This window comes from Hydractinia symbiolongicarpus, chromosome 8, assembly GCF_029227915.1.
Source record: "Hydractinia symbiolongicarpus strain clone_291-10 chromosome 8, HSymV2.1, whole genome shotgun sequence".
NCBI classification, from domain to species: domain Eukaryota; kingdom Metazoa; phylum Cnidaria; class Hydrozoa; order Anthoathecata; family Hydractiniidae; genus Hydractinia; species Hydractinia symbiolongicarpus.
In genome coordinates, this window is record NC_079882.1 from 25593997 (window position 1) to 25616713 (window position 22717).

The 22717-nt window shown below is 33.0% G+C and overlaps 2 protein-coding genes across 2 annotated transcripts; one reads left to right on the forward strand and one right to left on the reverse strand.

Annotated features, from left to right (window-relative positions):
* Positions 1-360: 360 nt before the first annotated feature.
* On the reverse strand, positions 361-22381 carry LOC130655877 (importin-9-like). The gene is made up of 30 exons (XM_057458692.1): positions 22215-22381; positions 16668-16729; positions 16391-16480; positions 16242-16313; positions 14037-14166; positions 13870-13958; positions 13649-13735; positions 13456-13575; positions 13186-13345; positions 12721-12872; positions 12000-12098; positions 11805-11908; positions 11585-11724; positions 10992-11070; positions 10787-10867; positions 10519-10666; positions 10340-10424; positions 10194-10261; positions 10041-10121; positions 9382-9510; positions 8132-8190; positions 7908-8034; positions 2867-2956; positions 2104-2270; positions 1928-2028; positions 1655-1684; positions 1443-1552; positions 1257-1365; positions 638-714; positions 361-558 (listed from the first exon to the last, which is right to left on the reverse strand). The coding sequence occupies exons 1-30, from the start codon at positions 22345-22347 to the stop codon at positions 445-447; spliced, it is 3093 nt and encodes a 1030-aa protein (XP_057314675.1). The 5' UTR covers positions 22348-22381; the 3' UTR covers positions 361-444.
* Positions 3588-6112, forward strand: LOC130655879 (uncharacterized). Its single transcript, XM_057458694.1, has 4 exons — positions 3588-3790; positions 4076-4245; positions 4649-4991; positions 5835-6112. The coding sequence occupies exons 1-4, from the start codon at positions 3607-3609 to the stop codon at positions 6023-6025; spliced, it is 888 nt and encodes a 295-aa protein (XP_057314677.1). The 5' UTR covers positions 3588-3606; the 3' UTR covers positions 6026-6112.
* Positions 22382-22717: the final 336 nt, after the last annotated feature.

Sequence of the window (22717 nt, forward strand, 5' to 3'; positions counted from 1 at the left end):
TCATTTAACGATTTAAAAAGGTCCCCCCGGAAAGTTTCATGGTCAAATTTTTTGTAGTCCCTATATTGTTGTATGTTCGGTTTACCCTTTTTAAATTTAGTTTTCATAAAAGTCACAGTCATCTTGTGGAAGTCAGATAAGCCTGTTTCCACAACATTAGTGTGTTGAAAGCTTGATGATTTGTTAGTAAGGACCAAGTCGATGCAAGTTGAGTTGCATTTGTACCAATGCATAAAAAGACAGGTTTCAAAACAGCAGATACCTTTCCCAGCATTTCTAGCATGGTATAATCATTTTCTTTAACCATTTTGCCTACGTGACCTTCCTTGACTAATTTTTGCATACTTGTATGAAAAAACGTTTTGAGGAACATGTATATATTTCTATAATTTAATTTATACAAAATGGATATGGAACGTCGCGATAATGTGTTTCTTCTTTATGCTAGGACGTCAGAACTTTTTGTAAGCACTCTCTTTCCATATTATTAAGCGATGATGTGAATCCACTGAAGTAAGGTTGCTGTGAAAATTCTTGCACAAACTGACTTAAGAAGACCTAAGTCGAGAAAATTTATCAATATAAAGTTTCAGTATCAATAAGAACCGAGCAGCTGTTTGTTAAAATTACAACTTACTTTCAAATCTGTCTGATTAATAGGATCGTCTGCAGTGTCAGGATCGTCATCTTCATCTTCATCTTCATCTAGTAGGCCTACAAAAAACATTTCACACGACTAGCCTTGATCATTAAACCATCCTCCCAGCTAAAGATAATTTTCACAGAATAGTGTTATGAATGACCACTCTTATTAATAATTTTTTTTGCAAAATGAAATTTTTGCGAAACGTATTTTTGCGATTAGGTTTTTATGCGTATCGCGGAATATAGTCTTGTAAATGGAAGCTCTCACAAAAATTCAGAGCTAAAAATTAACCAATCAAAAACGAGCTGATAATTACAGTTATATACAGTAATTAACTTAACCAATCAGAAACAAGCTGATAATTACAGTTAATTACAGTAATTACCATTTTCGGACCTAGATGTAGGTAACTCGCCTACTAAACTATCATGTTCAAGAAATGACAAACTTTCCACAGTAATATGAATACTGAACAGACAAACCGAAATAATATCTTAAATAATTTCAGAGCTAATGTTTGCGTTTAAAAGGGTAAAATCATAAAGATAGATAAAGATAAATAAATTGACAAACAATTAAAAAGTTAATAAGTCTGTTGATTTGCTTTTACCTGCAAAGTCACCTGCTGGAGAAAACATGGCTTCGATAGTTTGTTGTATAGACATATCCTTGCCCATTCCTTCATCTTCATCCTCCCAATCATCCTCATCCTCATCGTCCTAAACGTCACCAAAAAATTAATATCGATAAGCAATTAGAAAGCTTTTAGTTCTAAGAAGTAAATCACGTCACTTACATCTTCATCGCCATTGATATCGTCGACATTTTCCAATTGATTGATCAACTCATTTATTATCAATTTAAACAGTTTAATTCCAACTGGAATATAGTTCACTTGTTTTTGTGCTACAAAAATGTAATATAAAAATTTTTCCTTTTTATAGTTTCATATAAAACAAGTAAGCAACCATTTTGGAATAATTTTTCTCTTAAAACAATGAAACATACCCTGCTTGGTTTTGGAACGAGTCATAATTTCTAAAAAAAAAAAAAGATTTTGCTGAAAATAATTTTCGCGAAATTCGCAGGTTTTTTTATTTCGCGAAAGTCAGTTCTAATTCTCAATTAGCTCTTAAACGAGGAAGGTCTAGCCTATTACGTTTTCTTACTTAACTTCAAACCGGTATACTTTAAAATAAATAGGGTAAGTAGTTCATTCAAGGAGGGTGGGGGACATGAATTAAAATCGTTTGATCGAAATACATGGTTACAGATAATCACCTTGTGAATAATTCATCTCCTCCTCTGGGACGACGATTTCTTGAAATCTTGCATCACCAGTGGCAATTGCGTGCAATAGAAGCTTACATAAAGCGTCACAGCTAAGATAAAAAAACGTTTATCGAAAAACATAATTTTAGATAAATTCTACTCAAAAAACAGACAAACGAGCTTACCTAACTTTAGTGTCATAACTTCCAAAAAATGAAGGTTGTTTTAAACACCACTCAGTCAAGACATAATCCAACGCCGACTTCCCTGTTGGGCCAGGAACGGTGCTTAGAAATTCTAACGTTGCGTTTATTTGATGACGTATAAGTTGTACGAATACCATTAACAGAGACTAAAATTTTTTAGACAAGTCGATACATTTTACTTAGAAGCATATTTGCACATATCGATTGGAATTAACAAAACAATGGCGGAATAAAAATGCTAAGGGCAGGCCAGAAAAAATACGAGACTGAAAGAGGCACATTTTTGTATCCAAATTTTCAATATTTCATTTTGTTATGTGTTTCAGCCACCTTTACCAGCCTATCCTATTAATCCAGAAATAGACAAAGGCAAAAAAGAACCCCAATCACCAAAGCCAAAGTATTAGGAAGATGTTTGGTAAAAAGGACAAATCCTATGAAACGACTGTATTTGATGATTAGAATAATGTTTAAATTTTTCCTTAAGAAAATTTGTTTTGTACTTTTATACTTTTACAAAACGGGCAAAAAGCCGCGAAAATAGCGAAATTTAAGCACGCAAAAGTTTTTGCGCTTAAAATAGCATTTCATACATTTAAAACACTTAAAATGATATATATTTAAATTCATTAATTTTCGAGAAAATACCTTATCGGTGAAAAATTTATAACGAAATTTTTAAGTGCTGATATATTTCACTGGCAAATTCTTCTCCGAAAAGGTAGTTAAAATAAATTCATACCTGTGTAATTGTGAAAGTCTTAGCTTGTTGTAGTTTACTGAGTACGGATCGAAGAATAATTTCTAGGCTATCACCTAATATGCTACCAGCCTAAAACAAAATATAGTGAAATATCCTTATAGCGGACACTTCACTACAACGGACATTTTTCTCAAGAACGGACGGAAAGACGGTTTCTGTGTAGCAGACATCTCTCTACATAGCAGATAGTTTCAAGATTCTACTTAGCATTACTCCCTAGAACCGGTTTCTCTATATAGCAGACAATGTGTCATATGGAGAAAATTCTTGTAAGAATTTTGTTTATATTTTGCTGAAATTAATAGTTCGAGATATTGTTGTCTGCGTTAAAAAAAAGCAAAATCTCCAAGTTTTTAGGCGAAGTTAAGTCTTTTTACTTTTTCAAACAAAGATAGCATATTTACAAATTGTCTTTCGGCTATTTTAAAATTAGCGTAGTGACAAACACCCTGGGGCAGATCCCATAAGCCACTTTGGGATGAACCTATTGAACGCACCTGTATAGCATTTGAGGTCCTAATCGTAAAAAATATCTTTCGCGAAACAGTATATTTTATAGCAGTAGAAAAAAGAACTTGATAACGCCACAGGTGAGTACAAAAAGAAAACATTGCATTGTTACATTGCGACACGAATCGAACGTGGGCAAGCGCGTTCGAAATGAATTCGTTTAAACTTTAGTTTTTTCTTGAGACGAATGAATAACGAGTAAAGCGAAGATGTTTTTCTACTTTGTCCTTGCACTGGTAGTTGGAGTACAATCTTCTACGGTTACAGTGGAGCCATCCACATCATTCTTCGTAGTAGAATCTTCAATGAATGTGGCGGCATCGTCGGCAGTTTCAAATGAAACTAGCGTTAGTTCAACAATGGCTTTAAATGGATCATCGGGTTCGACAACAGGTATTAAATTTTAATTCATCTTATATCATATAAAACAAAAAGAATCCGTCAAACATAGTTTAGTCTGTTACAATCTTAGACATAATTAGTGGACAGGTATTACATCTTGTCTCCCCTCTCCCCCTTTCATAATAGTCAGTGTTTGAGTCACAACAGTGGTTGGCCTCTAAAATTCAACCTTGAAGTTGGGGAAGGGGGAAATTGAAAAGTCCATACATATTTTGTCCGAGATTTAACAAAATATTTTTGTTGCATCACAATACATTTAATTTCTGTATTTACAAGTTCAAGGAACAACCTCGATTCCTTCTTCATCTTCGACTGCCCCTTCATCAACTACAGCTCAAGAAGGAACAACTTCGATTTCTCCTTCGCCAGCTACTTCTTCAAGTCCCCTTTCATCAACTGTTGGTTTAAACTTCGGCAACTTAGGAAACGATTTAACGGAATACAAGGTAAGCTACACATGTGCTACTTCAGGAGCACAAATCAAGCTTTTGCAGAGCAAAAAAAAGCATTATATTTCATTCGCAAATTAAAATCAAAAAATTTCGTGAGGCAAAAACTTTCCGGAATAAAATAAAAATAAGCCCCAGTCATTTGAGTGTGGAAAAAGATAACATGTATATATTGTTACTGAATATTTTTTAATAAAATCCTTTAAAAACTCTTGCATCTAGTAAGGCCAAGGTTGATGTGTTTCGTAGGAAAAAGTTATTTGTTTTTACGAGAATAATAATTTATAATTTTATGATATAATTAAGACTTAAGCAAACTATCGCGTGAAAAATTAATCTTTTAAAATTTTAGCAAAATATTAACTAAATTTGATATTGTGCTCACACTTCTACTCTGCAGGTATCTTTCACGCTAAATGAAACATGGAATGCAAATTTTGCTGTTAACACGTCAACTGCGTATCAAACAAAGGCGGCTGAAATAGTAAGCGCCTTCGATGCTTTGTACGTAAACGATTCCTACTACGTAACCACCGTCGTCAACGGGTTTACGGAAGGAAGTATTGTAGCTTCTACAACCGTCCAATTCAATTTTCCAACTGATGTCGAACCTGCAGTAAAAACAGCTAGTGCAAATAAGATCTCGTCTTCATCGTCGCAAATCGGCACTTTAACTATCGTAGCTGGTTCCACAACTCTTCAAGAAGTAATAGACGGCGTTTGGACGGGATGGACGAACACAGGTAACCCTACCCATAGATTCTCTTGGACCAACTTGAAAAAAATTAACCCCGCAAAATAAGAACAAAACTTATTAATTTTATTTCTCATGGAGAATCTGGGAATCTATTCGCAATAATAAATTCAAAAACATTTATCCAGCATTATTTTCTTTCTTCTTCTCTTTTTTCAAGTGGCCATAGAAGAATAAAACTGTAAATCTTTTGCACATAAACAGAAGCTAAAAACAGCCGACCAACTGAGCCAGCTCACGCTTTTTCACATATTTTGATACTATTTTTACGTTTGTAATTTTTTATCTCGATTTGCTAAATTTTTTACCAGCGCGAAAATTAGCAAAATTACGGTTACCTTGAAAATCTTGTGAATTTACCCAGATACATTTTTTATACTTTTCTCAAACGTAAGAAAAAAAGGAAAATTAGTTGGCAGGTTTAGGTTTTTCAGTAATTTTTTCCCCAATGATTTTTGTTTTGTTTTCTACATCAACTAACTCGATTGTACCCAGGTGTTTTTCTTGTATCCGCGTACGTGAGAACCTGGGTATGGGTCTATTACGATAAAAAAAACAACAACGTACAAGTCTTAAAAATCTTGACAGTGTTAAAATTAGAATACACCTAGAACTAAATATAATTTAATTGTGAATTTCAACTTCGACAGTCTAATTTTATATAAAACGATATAGATTGAGAAACATGTCATCAAATTACTTTCTCGCTAAATTCGGGATATTTAATTGTCGCAAAATGATTTTCGCGAAAGTTAGTTCTCGCGAAAATTAATTCAGGTACGAAGATGTACATCAGAGAAATTAAAAAACGTTGCCGATATTTCGATTTCAGGTTCTTGCAACAGTGACACACTCAAACAGACGCAAACTAGAAGTTGCACCGGACCGTTTGGAGGTGGCAGTCCTTGCAGCGGATCCACCACACAAGAGATTACTTGCGTTCCTTCAGATGCTACTGCACATGTCGTTTCAAGCGTTTTAATATCAACTGGCCTTCTTTTCTTTACTACACTTTGTATGTAACAGCTGACCAAATACAGTATATTATTACCATGTTATTTCTTTTAGTTAAACTTGTATCTGTTGTTGTCAATATTAACATAGAAGTTTTTTCACTGCTTTTTACTAAAACGTACCACCGAGTTTCGTTTGTAAAGAAGATATTACACCTCTGTTTTGTACATATCGGCATTTTTATTATATAGATGGTAGAAATTTTTGCGTAATATATTTCCCAAAAAATATTGATTTTTGCGAATCAAGATTTTTTTAAGGAAAATATTTTCGAATAAAAGGCAAATTTCACGGAAAATAATTATGTGGGGTTAATTGAAATTTTAAAGTGCTGATCTACGCATAATAATAATTCAAAAATTTTTCCATCCATGAAATTAATCCAAACTTTCCCGGTTACTTATATTTGTCGCAGGCAAAAAGTTAAATTTGACATTTATCACCTCAACAAGCTCTATCTAGTCGTGAAAGTTCTTTGAATAATTTTGATGTAAACCAGCATGGTTTGATTTGTAAATGTCTTTATAAAAAAGTACACCGCCCGTTAGTCAGAGGATCATAAAAGTCCTCCTTTTTGTTTATATTTAACCTATGAAGAGCGTTGCTTCAGAAATCACCTTAGGATCCTTGGTTCTTCTTTACGTTTCTGGGTCCTGGTTTTCCGGTATGCCATCGTCTATAAATTTCTTTCCACTTTTTTCCCACCAAATATTTTTATCAAAAAATGATTCATCGATCGAAAAAACGGCGGATCGCACGATCTGCGAAATATTTAGGTTTTCGCAGTGATTTAATTTTTACTTTCGCAGAAAAAGTGTACAAAGATTTAGGTTAAAAATTCGGATAAGTCAACAGTGATGCGTTAACAAAAAGCTGCTTTTAAATTTAAATCTAAGTAGTTATCTGCTTGCTTTTTCACCGGATTTCACCGGATGAGGTAAATTCCCCACTGCAAGTTATAGCGAGCTGCAATTTTGCCGCACTTAATCGCTACTTAATCAACCAACATTATATAAATATATATTTCGTATATTACTCACTAAGATAAATTCACACTAAAAACGCAGTTCCTTGCGTCACAGCACGTCGCTGCATGACTTTTGCACTTATTTGTTCACATAAAATTTCAAAATACTTCGTTTAATTTTTGTATATTATAGAAAAAAATTCTAGAATAAGAATGAAAAATGCTCATTTCAGCATGCGGCAACGCAAAACGCTGCGGAAAGTTTGTATTCGATCCAAACTTGCCGCAGCGTCATGCGGCAGACTGAAAGTGAGTATACGTCATTTAGCGGCTATTATATATGGTTAAAACGCGCCGCGACGCATAACTTTTTTTTCAGTGTGAATTTGGCATGAGTCCATAGGTATCAACTTGAGATGTGATATCATTTGTAAATAGTAAATAATTTTGCCTAATATTTTTTCAAATCCAGTTCAGATGATCATAAACGAGTTTCTTATAAAACAAAATCGTGTATTGCAACAAAAAAACTTGAAAAGTTGTGAGAGCCCTGGGAAGACCGCCCCTTACGGGAGGGGTTTGTACAAAGTGAAGTGAATGGCAAATGAAATTATCACAGCATGCGCAGTTTAGTTTTTTTTTTTTTTGCTTTAAAAAATTCGATTTGCAGAAAAGTAAAACTGCCTACTTTTTAGCGGCGAAATATTTCGCTGTATACTTCTACCTAATCAAAACGCAATCTTCAGTGTTTATTCTTAGAAAAATTCATTACTGGAAAGAATTTAAAAATAACTGTTTTGTTTTAATACTATGTGTTTATGTTTCTTGCGGAAATCAAAAATATATTTCTTAGCTAATTCACCGACGAATTTACCATCTACAATTTGCTTTAAGGATATTTTTAAAAATTTATTCACCACTCACCTTCATAACGAGGGTATTTATAAGCTTCCCAACAAATGCTGCAGTGCTTTCTGAAGAACGTGGATCCAACAGTTTACATGTGACTTGCACAACGTAATACAGCCCGTTTTGACCAGACCCGTCTTGCCTACAATATTTTTATAATGCACTTATTTCTTTCCTGAAAAAGTTATAAATTTATTGTAAAAAAATTAATGAACACAGAATGTGAAGTAACTCTATACCATGAAAATACATGATCTGTCGCACAGGACACAAATGCTCTAATACACTCTCCACCATTCTAGAAATTACAAAAAACGAAAACACATTAGGATAACACCTACTAAATAAAATGTCAAGATTTAGACTTTTTATATCTTCGGTCTACGTTTATCTTAGATGTTTAAATTACGCCTTGAATATGTGCGTCCCGTTTTCACAAGCACCGTGTCCTTGTAACATGTACCCGGAATGGTTTCCTGGATCTAGCTGATTGGTTCATGGTTCTTGTTCTCCTTTTGGCAAAATTTGGCATAATGACAGGAGAATGATATTAAAATGCTGTTTTCGTCACCTAAAGACCGTTTTATGCCAACAAATAGAACTGATTGATGCCTAAATGTTTTGGCCTACTTTGGTCCAAAAACTAAAGCTACTTCGCTTTTTTAAAAAAATTGCTACTGACAAAAAAAGTATGCTGGACAAGATTATTTTTATGTTATCCAAGTATAGTTATAGGCCGAAATTTGGCAAAATCACAAACAATCATGGTGATATAATAATTTTCATTCTTTGTCACCTAGATTTCTCATTATCACATTAATCCTCCAATCCTCCTTACAATTCTGTGTGCATTAAAAGCGTGATTTTTCAGCCACATCGGCGTCTTGTTTTATGTATTGGTCCGAAAAAGGTTTGCTTTCAAAAATATTTTAAAATTTGCTTTTCGAAGTGATAGATCTGTCATCGTAGGTTTCAAAATTAATGATCATAAAAAGTTAATTTTAGAAAAGACTTATTCTAGCGAATTTCTACAATATTCGCATTGAGTGTCACAAATCTTTTTGTTGACTCTTCCGTTAATATTATTCGGAATATTTATACATGATTTAACAACTTTACCTTTGGAAACACTGTTCTCAATGTGGGTCCTTTGTTCTGAATATACACATTAGGTATACACCGGCAGTGCCTACCCAATTTCCCTCACATGGCATGGGTTGACCTGTAGCTGTGTAAAGGCACTTGCCTAACATGCCTGCGCTGTGAACCGAACCACGGATCTTGTGATTGGGAAACTCCATAACCACTCGGCTACGCGCATTTCGTTATTTCTCACTAAAGTTTCTCCTACATCATGCTTGTTTGTTTGATAAATAATAATAACAACCCGCAAATATATTTTAGGGTACTCCCCCCCAACAAAACAAAAAACAAACAAAATTATCTTGCCATTAAATCTCAAAATATAAATTCCAGTATTCAAGCTTACCTGTATAACGGCTTCATCATCACTATCAATGACTTTTTTTACTGCGATCGGAAACGAACGTTTCACAAAGGTCTCTCCCAAAGGTTTCGGACCATTCCGAATTATCACGGTAAGGATGTCCAATGTCGGCTGTAAAAGGTAAAATAAATGGAACTGCTTATACCATGTAACTTACGAATAACGTTTTTCATTACACTATTGCAAAGATGTATCACTTCTTTTTATCGTGACAAGAATTAGAGGGGTACAACACACAAGTTAAGCTTTGTTGAATTAACATTTTTACAAGTTGGGCGCATCAGGTAAGTTCAAGTTATGACATTAAAAACAATTTTAAAACTATGAAATGGAATGTTTGATTTCAGTCCACAGTGTATCCTCCTGATCACAAGGGTAGTTTAAGGTGACAAAGCTTGTTATAATAATACACGTGCTAAAAGACCTGATTAACTTGATAATAAAAACAAAAGAATAAAAAGGCATTTAAAAATAATGATAACATCCCACTCGTTTATCATTCCCACTTTTATTTTTGCCACAGTATTTTTAAAAATTTGGAAAAATTGTCGATCTTTGTGACCGAGTAACAGTAACAATAGGTCAGAGAATGGCACTGCTAGATAAGGAGAGCTGGTAATAAACCTTTTTAGCATACTTACAGCAACTATAATTGTTGGAATCTTATCTGGTGGTGCCTCCAAAATACTTAATAAAGTTGGGACAGTTTTCTCTAAAACAATCTAAAAGTATAAGACAAAGATGTAAAATAAAATAAATCAACTTAGTGATGTGTATTTCGGAATTTCACTTACTTGGAAACAGCTTGGTGTTTTAGCTAATTCACCAATCAGATCCTCAATTAGCGGATTTAAGTGATGATCTAAAAAATAATTTGCAAAATAAATTAATACATTTTTACAACATCCTTGTACGATTTCTTCAAAAAAATACAACTGACCTGTGCCATATTTTAAAAATAATGCGTTTGCTAGAGGTACCAGATTACCAGCATTTACTAATTTTGAAGTAAATTCAGCATTTACCTGTAAAAACAAAGGCTAACAATGAAACAAAATTGATTTTTAAATATATACCAAAAAATTCCAGACGTTTGAAACAAGAAAGATTTTTACATACGTTAACCACAATATTTAGCGTTTGTAAAGAAATAGCCAACACACTTTCTGTAAACTGAGTAGCCATGGAAATCAAGCCAGCACCAATAGATTCCAGATGTGGATGCAGAAGAATTGATTTGTCAGCGTTTTTTAAATAATCACAAAAACTAAATGAGAGAAATGCTCGCAGTCGACTAAATAATGGAACATAATCAAAATCCAAAGTGTTATGGTGCGAAGTTGATTCCCCTGTAGAATGAATATTTAAGTAAGAAAAACAAACATACCAAAATAAAGACTTGACAGCAAATACTCGTAAAACTGTATTTTGTGTTTCTTGTAGGGCTGCCACAGTTGCATGTAAAAACCTAAAAAATAAATAAGAAACAATTACAGTACAATGTATAATTATTGTTTAATCAATCAAGAAAACAAATAAGCAAAAATTTGGTTACACACTCAGCCACAACTGGTTAATACACTTGTACTTACGTTGATATTTTGTCATCAGAAAGGATTGATACAAATCTACTACTCGTCCAAAACGACTGTCCAAGAAGAAATGGCGGTGCTAAATTAAATAGCCTGATTTAGTGCTTAAACCTCGCTGTTAAAAATACCATAATTAAGGAACAAAACACGCTGTGCGCTATATTTAAATTCTGAAATTACTTGTGGTGTGGTGTGGTCATAAAAAGTCTCAAACACTTCAATATTAAAGGTAAATTTATTTTTCTGACATTTTGCTGTTCACACTTTTTAGCAGGTCATCAAAAAAATATATGGTATGCGATTATCACCTCATCCATCCATGAAGTGCTAATCTAATGAGATTATGGTGACAGTGGTGTGCTTATCAGGCATAGATAACGTGAAATGTGTAACAAGAAATAATTGTGAAAAAAAGTGAAATATATGCAAAACCATTTATTTTATACTCTGCCTAATTATGAATTTGGCGAATATCACCAAAGTTGAGTGTTACAAGACAGAAAAAGTGGATGCTATGCATTATTATTTACTCTTACAGTTAGTATCAGTTTAGAAGGAGTGTTAGTTATATCTTGCCAAAATAAGAAGTATACCTTCTCCACAGCAGGATGAAATTAAAAATTCAGTTAAAAAAATTTTGAAATCATCCTTTAATTCACCATTTTCTAGCTTTTCTATAATTGTGTTTTGAATATAACCCAGTGATAGCAAGCAGACTTCATGGTATTTCCACCTACAAAAAAATTTCAGTATTAACATATAATTTATGAAAAGACTGGTAAGCAAAAACAAACATAAAAATAACAAACTAACCAGTTACCATCTCCTTGTGAGCGTAGTTCATCACCCTTTTGTTTCAGACGAGCAACAGCTGTACACAACTTTTCCCCTGCATTTTTAAATTTTTCACACAACGTCTGTAATACAATGTATAATTTTTTTATCAATGAGTGAATGAATGAATGAATTAGTGGATCAATTAATCAATCAATGGAGGTGTCAACTTACAAGTATTAAATATTGCGCTGATATCCTTACAGAGTATGATAATGTTTCTTCATCTTCATCTTCGACAAACTGGTTGGGATCATTTGACCAAAGTTCAATCTGGTGGAAATAGAAAAAATATGAAAATATATCTAATGTCTGAAGCTATTTTTGTTGTAAGGAACATTAACAAGAGTAGAAAAAAACTTTTATGAATTAGCAAATTTGGAGAAATAGCATAACTTTTAATGAAATCTTAACTGGCAAATCTTTAACTGGGAATGGTTGTTGTGAAATTTTCCTATTTACAGAGGTTTTGAATGTTGCTTAACTTTTTTTCGTCAAATCACTTTTAATTCTTAACACATACATTTTGAGCATTAGAGTGTTTAGGGATTAAAGTTATTAAAATTATGAACTAGTCAATAGACACTTTATTCACATGAACGATAAAAAAAATAATCGATTTTAAACATTTTTGATCAAGAACATGTGTATAATATCATAGGCTTTTAACGAACGGTTACAGAGATATGGAGTTTTAAACTTTTTTGTTAATTTCATCTGAAACGGGTAACTTCGTCCAGCTTAAGATTATTAGGCCCAAATTCTGAGTGGATCATCCTGCCTACTGCAAAATTTGTTTAGACTGTGAAAAACTTTGGTCTCTAATGGATTTTGATTTACTAAATGATGTCAATATTTTCCAAAAAAAGGAAACCAAAATGTCATTATCACTCACTTGTTCATCAGTGATCTGCATGTAAACCATTGTAAAAAACAAAATCTGCTCCAAATACTCATTTACTGTTTTTTTAAATTTCGGAGTCTCTACTAACGCAGAAATAAATTCAAATACACTGAAGACCAAATTCTCGAAGCTCAGTATTTCACCTAAAGTCAAAAAAAAAGTTTCATATTACTGGAAGGTAATTTACATGGAAGAAACTTAAGAACAGTCATATGTTATTGCTCTTTGATATCGCTGAAACATTACACTTGTGCAGATTCTGATGTTTGATTGTCAGATTTGAATGCCTTATACACATTTTCATATATAAGTGTGTCAATATAAAAAATGTTGCATTAATAACAATGGTCAAGGAAAGCTTTAATAAAAAATTCAAAATCAAAATGACACTTAATACTTTGATTAGTAGGTATTCCAACAGACACAAAAATAAAACGTTCAAAGCTTTGGTCTCACCATCTTCATCTACAAGATCTTCTGATGGATCAATACAGTTCACAGTTGTTTTAACGTATCTATCTACACTGTCAGTAAATATGGACCACACAGGTGGTAAAATATTTGGCATGTAATTAAAAAGTGTTTTTGGGAAGTCTTTGACAAGTATCTCTAAGGCCTAGAAAAACAAAATAAATAAATAAATAAATAAACAAAAAAACCTTTTGTTGGCTAGAAGAATAAAGATGAAAATAAAAACTATTATTGATTAATGTGTTAATTATGCACCTTTAGTATTTCCATTTTAAAACCACAATCTGATGTTGGTCCATCTGGTGTACTGAGTTGTTGACTGCAAGTATTAAGAAAGTCAGGAAGGTAGGGATGTAAGTGCTGTTTATCGATGCCCTAAAACATAAATGTGATTAAAAAACTATGAAAAGTATCATCTACAAAAAATGTATATTAATTTAATATATACCTTGTAAACCTTTTTCATGAGGCCAATTAGGCCTGCTATTATGGAGAAAATGTGTGCTGCTCTGGCACTTGTTCTAATTCCGTAAACCTAAAAAAAAAATTCCCTAATATCACAAAAATTTAGTGGTCGTTTTTTTAATATTGTTAATTGTTGCTGGGTTTGCCAGGTTTTATCTTTCTAATTTTTTTTCTAATGCAACTTGAAAGGATTTAAGAACAAACCTCTGGATTAGCAAATATCTTTAACATTTCTGGGAATATAACAGGTGCTACATGTGGAATTTGCAAGTCTGTTACTTCTCCTGCTAACTCTATAAAGTTAAGACAGAATTGGAAATTACTTCAAATAATAATAAAACACATTCCACTGTATCAGTTGCATTCACTACCTGTAAAAACTCTCATAGCTCCATGAATAATGTTTGCATTCATACTATGAAGTGCTTCCATTAACAAAGGAAACAATTCTGGCCAAGCATCAGGCCAATCGAAAGATGCGATTCTTGATATAGCATATGCCTATGACAAGTAATATGCAAGAAATTATATTTTGATCAATCATTTTAAAAGAATATTGATGATGTATTTCATTATTCCTCTATCACAAATTCTGCTCAAGTAAATGTTTCTTTTCTTCTACCAAGTTTTTACTTTTTTGCAATGTGTTAACGGTTGTGCCAAGCAACTTTTTAGAAGAAACAATATGAAATAATCATTTATAGTGAAGCAAGGTGGTTTTCACAGTTTGGCATGGCACATCTGCCATTATTGTTTGGCATCTATAATTCTTGTACTATAGCATCAAATTAATGTAAAGACTTTCTTTTTTAAAAATTAAATCCTCTTCTTAACCAACTAAATTTTCTTCCAGTATGTTTCATTATACTATTTCCGTGTAGAACAAACATCAAGAAAATAATTATTTTCTTCTAGCTAAAATAGCACCTTATCATTTTTTTTAAAAAATCTTAATAATAGCCTTTCTGTGTTATTATTTAGCATTTGATAGCCATGCACGTCATCATCATCATCATCATTCTCGGCTTAACGTCCGTTTTCCATGCTAGCATGGGTTGGACGGGGTATATTAATGACCCTCTTCCAATCTGATCTAGACTGTGTTAGATCTAAACTCAACTTCCTCTCTATCAAGTCTGTCCTTATAACCTCCTGCCAAGTCTTTCTCGGTCTGCCTCTGGGCTTTGCCCCAGGAAATATCAAGTCTCTACACTTTCTTACCCAATTATCCTCCTCCATTCTTTCCAAGTGCCCCAGCCAATTCAATCTTCTTATCTGGATAACATCTTTAATTCTACGGAGACTTAGCCTGCTTCTTAGCTCATCTGAACTCTTTCTGTCTCTCAGACTGGCATTACACATCCACCTAACCATTCTCATATCATTCCTTTCTAGACGGTCAAGATCTTCCTGCTTCACTGCCCATGTCTCACTACCGTACAACATAACACTTCTTACACAGGCTTCATACAACCTACCTTTTACATCAATTGACAGGACTCTGCTAGTCAACAAAGGAAGTAACTCTCTGAACTTTTTCCAAGCAGAACCTATCCTGCAAGTAACACTTCCTCCAACACCCCCTTCACTGCCCAACATATCACCTAAGTAATAGAAGTTCTCAACTATCTCTAACGAGCCACTGTTGTACATCATTAAAGCTGGAAATACTTCATTCTCTATAATCTCACCTTTGCAACGCTTGCATACAAACTGTATGTCAGCTCTTAACCTTCCACTAATACTACTGCACTTCTTATGTACCCAATGCTTGCAAGTCTGACAAAAAATTGAGTTACTACCAACCCCTTTCCTGCAAACTCCACAAGGCAATTTTCCAACTACAAGGTCACACTTGGCTGCAATGCTACTTATCATGACTTTAGACTTTGCTGTGTTTACCTTCAGCCCTTTCTCTTCTAGTCCTTTCTTCCACTTCTCAAACTTTTCAACTAATTCTTCCATCGACTCTGCTATGAGAACCAAATCATCTGCATACAATAACTCCCATGGACAACCTGTTCTGAACTCCATCGACAGCGCTTCTAAGACTAGAATAAACAACAAAGGACTAAGTACAGAACCCTGATGTACACCAACATTTACACTAAATTCATCACTAAGTGAATCGTTAATCCTGACACGACTTCTAGCATTGCTGTACATAGACTGAACCATCGTAACTAGCCACTCATCCACACCTAATTTTCTCATAGCCCACCAAATAACTTTACGTGGCACTCTATCAAAAGCTTTCTCTAAATCTACAAAGGCAAAATAGAGATTCTTTCTCTTTCCTAAATACTTTTCCTGAAGCTGTCTGAGTAAAAATATTGCATCTGTAGTGCCACGCCCTGGAACAAAACCAAATTGCATCTTATCTATATCAATTCTTTCTCTAAGTAACTTATCAATCACTCTTTCAATAACTTTCATTACTTGATCAACCAACTTCAAACCTCTATAGTTACCCCTTTCTAATGCATCACCCTTGCCCTTGAAACAGTTCACTATTACACTCGACTGCCACGCACGTGTTTGAGGATAAACAAAGTATAAACTAACTGCAAACTTACCACACTTGTTCTTATTTTGCTACTATCATCTTTTAAACCATTAGGTAGATTGCATCGAATAAAGGCTTTAACCTATAACATAATGTTGAATAAAAAAATTGTATGATAAAAACTTTTACTACTCCATAACTTGTGTAAATATGATGCACCTGCTCTGTTGCTTCGGGTGGTTTGAATTTTTCTTCTGATAAAGATGACCAATGAGAATCAACATATTGTTTTAACAAAACAGAAGCCAGCTAAAAAACAATGTTTTTCTTTAATGGAAGATTAATTGTGCTGTAATATTTAAACCAAGCTCATCAATCAAATTTGTTAGTAAATCCTTTAGTCTCTGATAAAACATTAAATTGGACTATGAAAATAATGATTTTTTAATTTTATTTTAAAAATTATTTTCAAAAAATTAACACGACTAATACAAACCTGTCTAATTTCTTGTTGACAATTTAATTCGATTGTAACTTCTGTCAGAATTACCCCATATTCTAACAAAAAAAATATTAAAAGGTCAAGCAGTTTTACAATTAAAAGTAGGCAATGGTTTCTGTCTCTTATTGTATCTTCAACAATCTTCAAACTTGCATTGAAAGTTTGTTTCTATTGATTATTTTAATTTAAATATCAGCCAATTTCTGTCGTTGCTTGGTAACGTTTAGACACACAACCCCTGGGAAAGAGTTAGAGGAGGAAATAAAGACTTTTTTATAGTATTTGATTAATACTTCCCTGCACATCATGGCAGGTCATAGATTGGTACATTTCACAACCTGTTTCTTACAATTAAAACAAAAAATCTTGCACCTGTACTGCTAAAGTATTATAATGTAATCCTCAATGTCTTCATGTAATATATTGGGGACTTTCTTCTTTTCTTTGTGAATTTATCCATCCAATTTTTATCAAAAAAACCTGGGTGATTGGAACGCAATATAAGAACTGTCCGGTTAAGGTTCTCAGCGTTTTTAAAATGAAATAAAATTCTTGTGTGCAAAATAATAAAGAAATGACAATTCTATTGTGTATAAAATATAATATAATTTAAGAGGAATTCTCTGTAAGAACCAGGCAATTTTGGGGACTTTTAATAGTAAATAATTTGGTTTTCCTTTATTTTTAGATCATTTATAGTATCTATTGAGTAAAGCAAATTCCCAAAATTTTGAAATGCAAAAATTTATAACAGCGGATTTATAGCTATTTGAAGTTTTTGGTAGTTTTTGCAGTAGTGAGTGGAAAAGCCAAATTCGAGGGATAATATTTAATGTTAGAATTAAAGGGATCCCAAGGTACCTTTACAAGTTGGACTCGTCTGAAAGGTTTGCATGAGAAATGCTAACTGATATATTTACTTTTTGTTAAAACTTCATGTAACTCCAGATATAGCTTTTTAAATATTTATTTTTCTTGTCGCTCAACCACCATTTTGATTATCTTTGACCTTCCTCTTCGTTAAAAATTTTCATTCTAGCTCCAGTCTTTTTTAGTGGCACGTGACCCTGTTACGTATTATTTTGGTAGTGCTTTAATTATTACTGATTGCATAGCCAGAACATATACCTTTACGCAACAAAGTGAAATTATTTTTTTTAAAAAAAATTAAAATAATTCTGCATGAAGTTCTCACATAGCTGAGCATTCTAACGAAAAATAAAATATGCATAGTTTTTATTTCAAAGGACTTTTTATTTGAGACGCAAGTTGTGCATGATTTTTATTTCAAAGGACTTTTATTTGAGACACAGGTATTGAAAGTTACTGATTATTCAGCATGTCACACATTTGTGTATGGTTTTTATTTTAATAGGATATATTTTTGAGGCAAATAAAATATCAAGGTGTGACTATAAGCCCATAAAAATTTATGGAAAAAGATGAAGAGGGAAGGGAGAGGGGGCTGCATCACCCCTCCCCTTCCAGCACTCGGCATTTGCCGAGGTTATTACCGACATATTTTCAAAACAAGTACCTTCGCGTTGGCAATTATTTGACTTGGTAAAAATCGCACATAAAAAGTCCCTAGGCCATGTGCGATTAGACGTGTAAAAAATAGCCGAAGATATAACAGCGGAAAAAAGTATTTGTTTTTCCAGGGTTTTTCTAATCATGGAGGTGCAGAGCAGCATTGACGAAGAAAGGATACCTGTCTCTCTTTTCTTCTCTCATGCTTCGATGTCTATCCTGCTTTTGTAACCCTGCTTATTTCAGCATGCTATCGCTAAGGGAAAAAATGATGAGTTTAGTTTACTAGACTACGTTGATGTTTGCGCTACATATTGGAAGAATATCATAAAAACTAAATTTAATTAGACAGTAATTTCTGGCTCTTTTCTATCGTGGGATGAATTAAAGTAGTATTCTTTTCTATTGATTTTTTAATATTTTTTAATAAAAAATATATCCGTCTACTGAGTAACTTAGGCAATCTCGTCCCCAAGGATTGTTGAGAACAAGGTTGGCAATACTCACTTGAGCATCATACCCCGCCTAGGTCAACAGGTTATAGATCAGTATTTCTACAACCTGGTTGTTGAAATAAATTCTTTTAAATTTGAAATAAAAGAAATCATGCACACACCTGCTGCTAATATATTATTTTTTTGTTTTATTGCTTAGACGGCTAGTATATTGTGTTGAATTATTTTTTTAAAAAAAACAATCATTAGTACAGAGATCGAGGTGGAAAGTATGTTGAATTTTTTTAACAGTGTTGCGACAGTTATTAATTGTTTTTGGCTATGAAAGTCATTAATAATAGCGAGTAAAAGTCATTAATTTGTGAGCGCTACTGAAATACTACGTAATAGGTCACGTGCCACTAGGAAGGATTGGAGCTAGCCTGAAATTTTTAACGAACAAGAAGATCGAAGCAACCATCAAGGCAGCAAGAAAAACAAATATTTAAAAAACGATATCTGGGGTCACATGAACTTTTAATAAAAAGTGAATATGTCATTGGGAACGTCTTATGAAAATCTTTCAGGTAAGTCCAACTTGTATAAAAGTATCTCGGGATCCCTTTAAGATCACATTGGGTTTTTTTTATTATCTTTTATTACTTTATTAAAAGCTTTAAAAATTATAGAAAAACACATGTGACCTTAATTGCGTTTTTTATAATGGCAGCCTGAAAGTGGTATGAAACCCATTTTCTAAGGTTTTTGTGCCTCTGTTATTCAGCATGTGATTATTTTAGAGTCCTTTTTTAGCCAAAGATATAAACTGATCTTAAAAGATGTTATTTTAACAAAGTCGAAGAAAAATATTTAAAGAGACTGGGCCTTAATAAGCCAAAAAACATGGTCGCAAACGTAACAGTTGCCAAGTTTGTCTTGCTTTTTCGGTTTTCGCAACGATATTTGGAGAAATGTGAAGATTGTTTCTGATAGCCCAATCACACGGCTGTTTCGCTACGGTCAAACCGCGGACAAAATTAAAATGGCTTCCACAATTTTTTTTGAAATTTTGTATTTTTATCATTTTATTTCATTCATCAAATTATTGAAACTTTTTTTGTATTGTTTTAATTTTACTGAAATAAAAAGTATTAAAACGATCTATTTTTTTACTTTTTTAATATATAAATATGTTATACATGTGTGTTATGGATTTCGAATTATTTCCTCAAACAAAACACACAAAATTAAAAAAAAACATTATTTTTGGCGAAAGTATACCATCTTTCCAACCTTGTGCCAACGCTGCGCTACTAGCTACGGACTTGAAAATTGGTATGGGGGGCCTGGAAACATGGTTCTATCAACCCATGTCTATACCGTTGGTCTAGCAAACTATAAACTAATGATTTTAAGTTTGAGTCTTCTTTAGGCATTAAAAAAGAGGAGAAAAAGTTGCCGAAGTGCTAAGTATCTAAACTTCTAAGCTAGTCACAGCGATGGCATTTAATGTTTTGTCAGGTATGTTTTTTTCCCAAAAAATTACAGCGGCCTGGTGTTTATTTTCGACTTGATTGCTCGACCCGGGAATTATTGTTCGAAACCGGAATTTTTCGAAAATGCTGGAATAAGCGAGCGTTGTCTCGCTTATTCCAGCATTTTCCAGCATTTTTGTTTTAGCAATTTTGAAGCTAGCTAAAGGTTCGCAAAGCACGAGGTAAGGGAAACAACAGTGAACTACTTTATTTTGCAGGGATTTTGATATTATTTTTTGCTATTAGAGCACCCTTGATTTTGAGAAATTGTTTTATGTGTTGCAAAACTTCAAGTTTGGCTAATTGTATCTTTTTTAATCTTGTTTTCCCTGTTTTACATTTTTCTGTAAAGAGTAGCTATTTTTTGGTCCTACAGTTTTGCATTTTGCATCATGTCCTGTAGCTAAGTAACTTAATACTTCTTTTTTATATTTAGTTAAGACTTTGGTGACCTTTCTCAAGATGGAATTGTCGAAATCAAAGAAGTTTATAACTAGCTAGCTAATCTTGAATTTATCACAAGATTTTGGGTGCTATTTTATACAATTTATAAAGAAGCACAAGATGATTGCTTTGTATATATTGAATGTATTTAATAAATAACCTATTTATGCACAACTTGATATATTTTCTACTAGCCTGATAAACTAAAATTTTGAAACTGTCGACTTTGAATGACGTTTTATTTAATATATAGATGTCACATATTTAGCCCGAAAAACCTTAGGACCAAAAGTGACCCTTTGGACAATGTCGGACAGATTAATATTTCACTTACATCATCTTTAATGGCCTTAGAATCCAAAGTAATGTTTTTTATTCAGTTAATAAATGAACTTTAAGCATACATTCATGCTCAAAAAGTGGTTTTTCCATATTTCTCACATTTGGTCCAAAAATAACCCTTCAGACAATTTTGGACAGATTAATATTTTATCTCCATTATCTTAAATGACCTTAGAATCCAAAGTAATGTTTTTTATTAAGTTAATAAACGAACTTTAAGCATAAATTAAGGCTCTAAAGGCCGTTTTTCACATATTTCTCACATTTGGCCCAAATATAACCCTTTGGACAATTTCGGACAGACTAATACTTCATCTACATCATCTTTAATGACCTTAGAATCCAAAGTAATGTTTTTTATTCAGCTGATAAACGAATTTTAAGCATACATTAAGACTCTAAAGGCCATTTTTCACATATTTCTCACAATTAGCCTAAAAATAATCCTTTGGACAATTTCGGACAGTAATAAAATTAAGTAATTTTCATTCCAGATATTTAACTCAACCTCTGGACCATAAAAAACATGTTTTCTTAACTTTTTTCCAGAGATATTTTGGAAGACATTCATCTAAATGATAATTTTAGGCATTTTTAGACATTTTGGCCTAAATTTATCAATTTCGAACAGGTGTTCAAATTTTTTTTTTGTTTTAATAATATGAAAAATTTATCTGAGATTATTATTCTTTTTACAGAATATAAAAATCTTATTTCGTTCTTGAGATATCCTGTTTTAGCTGAGAGGGTAAATTGAATTATTTTTTCGTAACAATTTTGTTCGCTACAAAACAGCCGTGATCATAGTGCGGTGTTTCTCTTGCGCGCGCAGAAATGGAGGTTACTTTTCCGCTTAGTTTGTTTACATTTTTACCTCCATTTCTGTGTGCGCATCGGGCATTACGTAATCACTTAGATGCGTGCGCAAGTAAATATCGGGACTGTGATTCCATGTATTGATGAACTAATACGGTCTTTGTGTCTTTGTTGTTTTACAATAGAAGTTATCTATCGTGTGGACGCCACGGTGTAATGTTTAATTTTTGTTTGTGTAGTCAACGAAACATGATCGTGAGGTCCACGATTGTTAAAGAAATATGCATCGTGGGCTATCGTGGTTCGTGCGTAACATGAAATAAACAAGAACCATGATGTTAACAAACCTTTTCACAGTACTGTAGCTAGCTAGCTATGTTCCTGACTGTTAGCTAAAGAAATAACTATAGCTAGACATATATAAAAAACCTTTTTCTAACCTTCCGTTGTTTCAAATATCTTGATTTGATCTTCGGCTTTCACTCTCTCATTTTGATCAAATGATAAACTTGCAGCTAATGTCGCCAACAAATTTTGTTTTAGATTTTCTTTTTCTGCCATGTCTTCAGCCATTTTGTTTTTAAAATATTACGTTCTTGAGCAAAACAAAGACCGATTCATAGATATAACATTATTATACTCCAAAACAAAAGCGCCCAGTGCTTACAGTGGTCCTCATATTATATTATCGGCACACGCGCGAAAGAATGCATCTGGGATCAACACGGGGGTATAACTGACGTAATAGTGAAGTATATACATAACAGATACGTAATGATATTTTTGGTTTAGACAGCAATGCAATATACTTTATATTTTTTACCAATAATCGATGATTTTTAATTAAATGATACTTAATTTAGTTAGAATACAGGTAAAACTATTATTTTTACCTCCTTCGGAAATCTGTCGGTTATAGTCTATATGCTTAAACCACATTTTG

Coding starts and splice junctions, on each gene's coding strand:
- LOC130655879 (XM_057458694.1), top strand. CDS start 3,607: ATGTTTTTCTACTTTGTCCTTGCACTGGTAGTTGGAGTACAATCTTCT. Junction 3,791..4,075: donor ATCATCGGGTTCGACAACAG/GTATTAAATTTT, acceptor TGTATTTACAAG/TTCAAGGAACAACCTCGATT. Junction 4,992..5,834: donor GACGGGATGGACGAACACAG/GTAACCCTACCC, acceptor TTTCGATTTCAG/GTTCTTGCAACAGTGACACA.
- LOC130655877 (XM_057458692.1), bottom strand. CDS start 22,347: ATGGCTGAAGACATGGCAGAAAAAGAAAATCTAAAACAAAATTTGTTG. Junction 14,167..16,241: donor GCAAAATAAGAACAAGTGTG/GTAAGTTTGCAG, acceptor TACTTGTCATAG/GCATATGCTATATCAAGAAT. Junction 1,366..1,442: donor ATATCAATGGCGATGAAGAT/GTAAGTGACGTG, acceptor GGTGACGTTTAG/GACGATGAGGATGAGGATGA.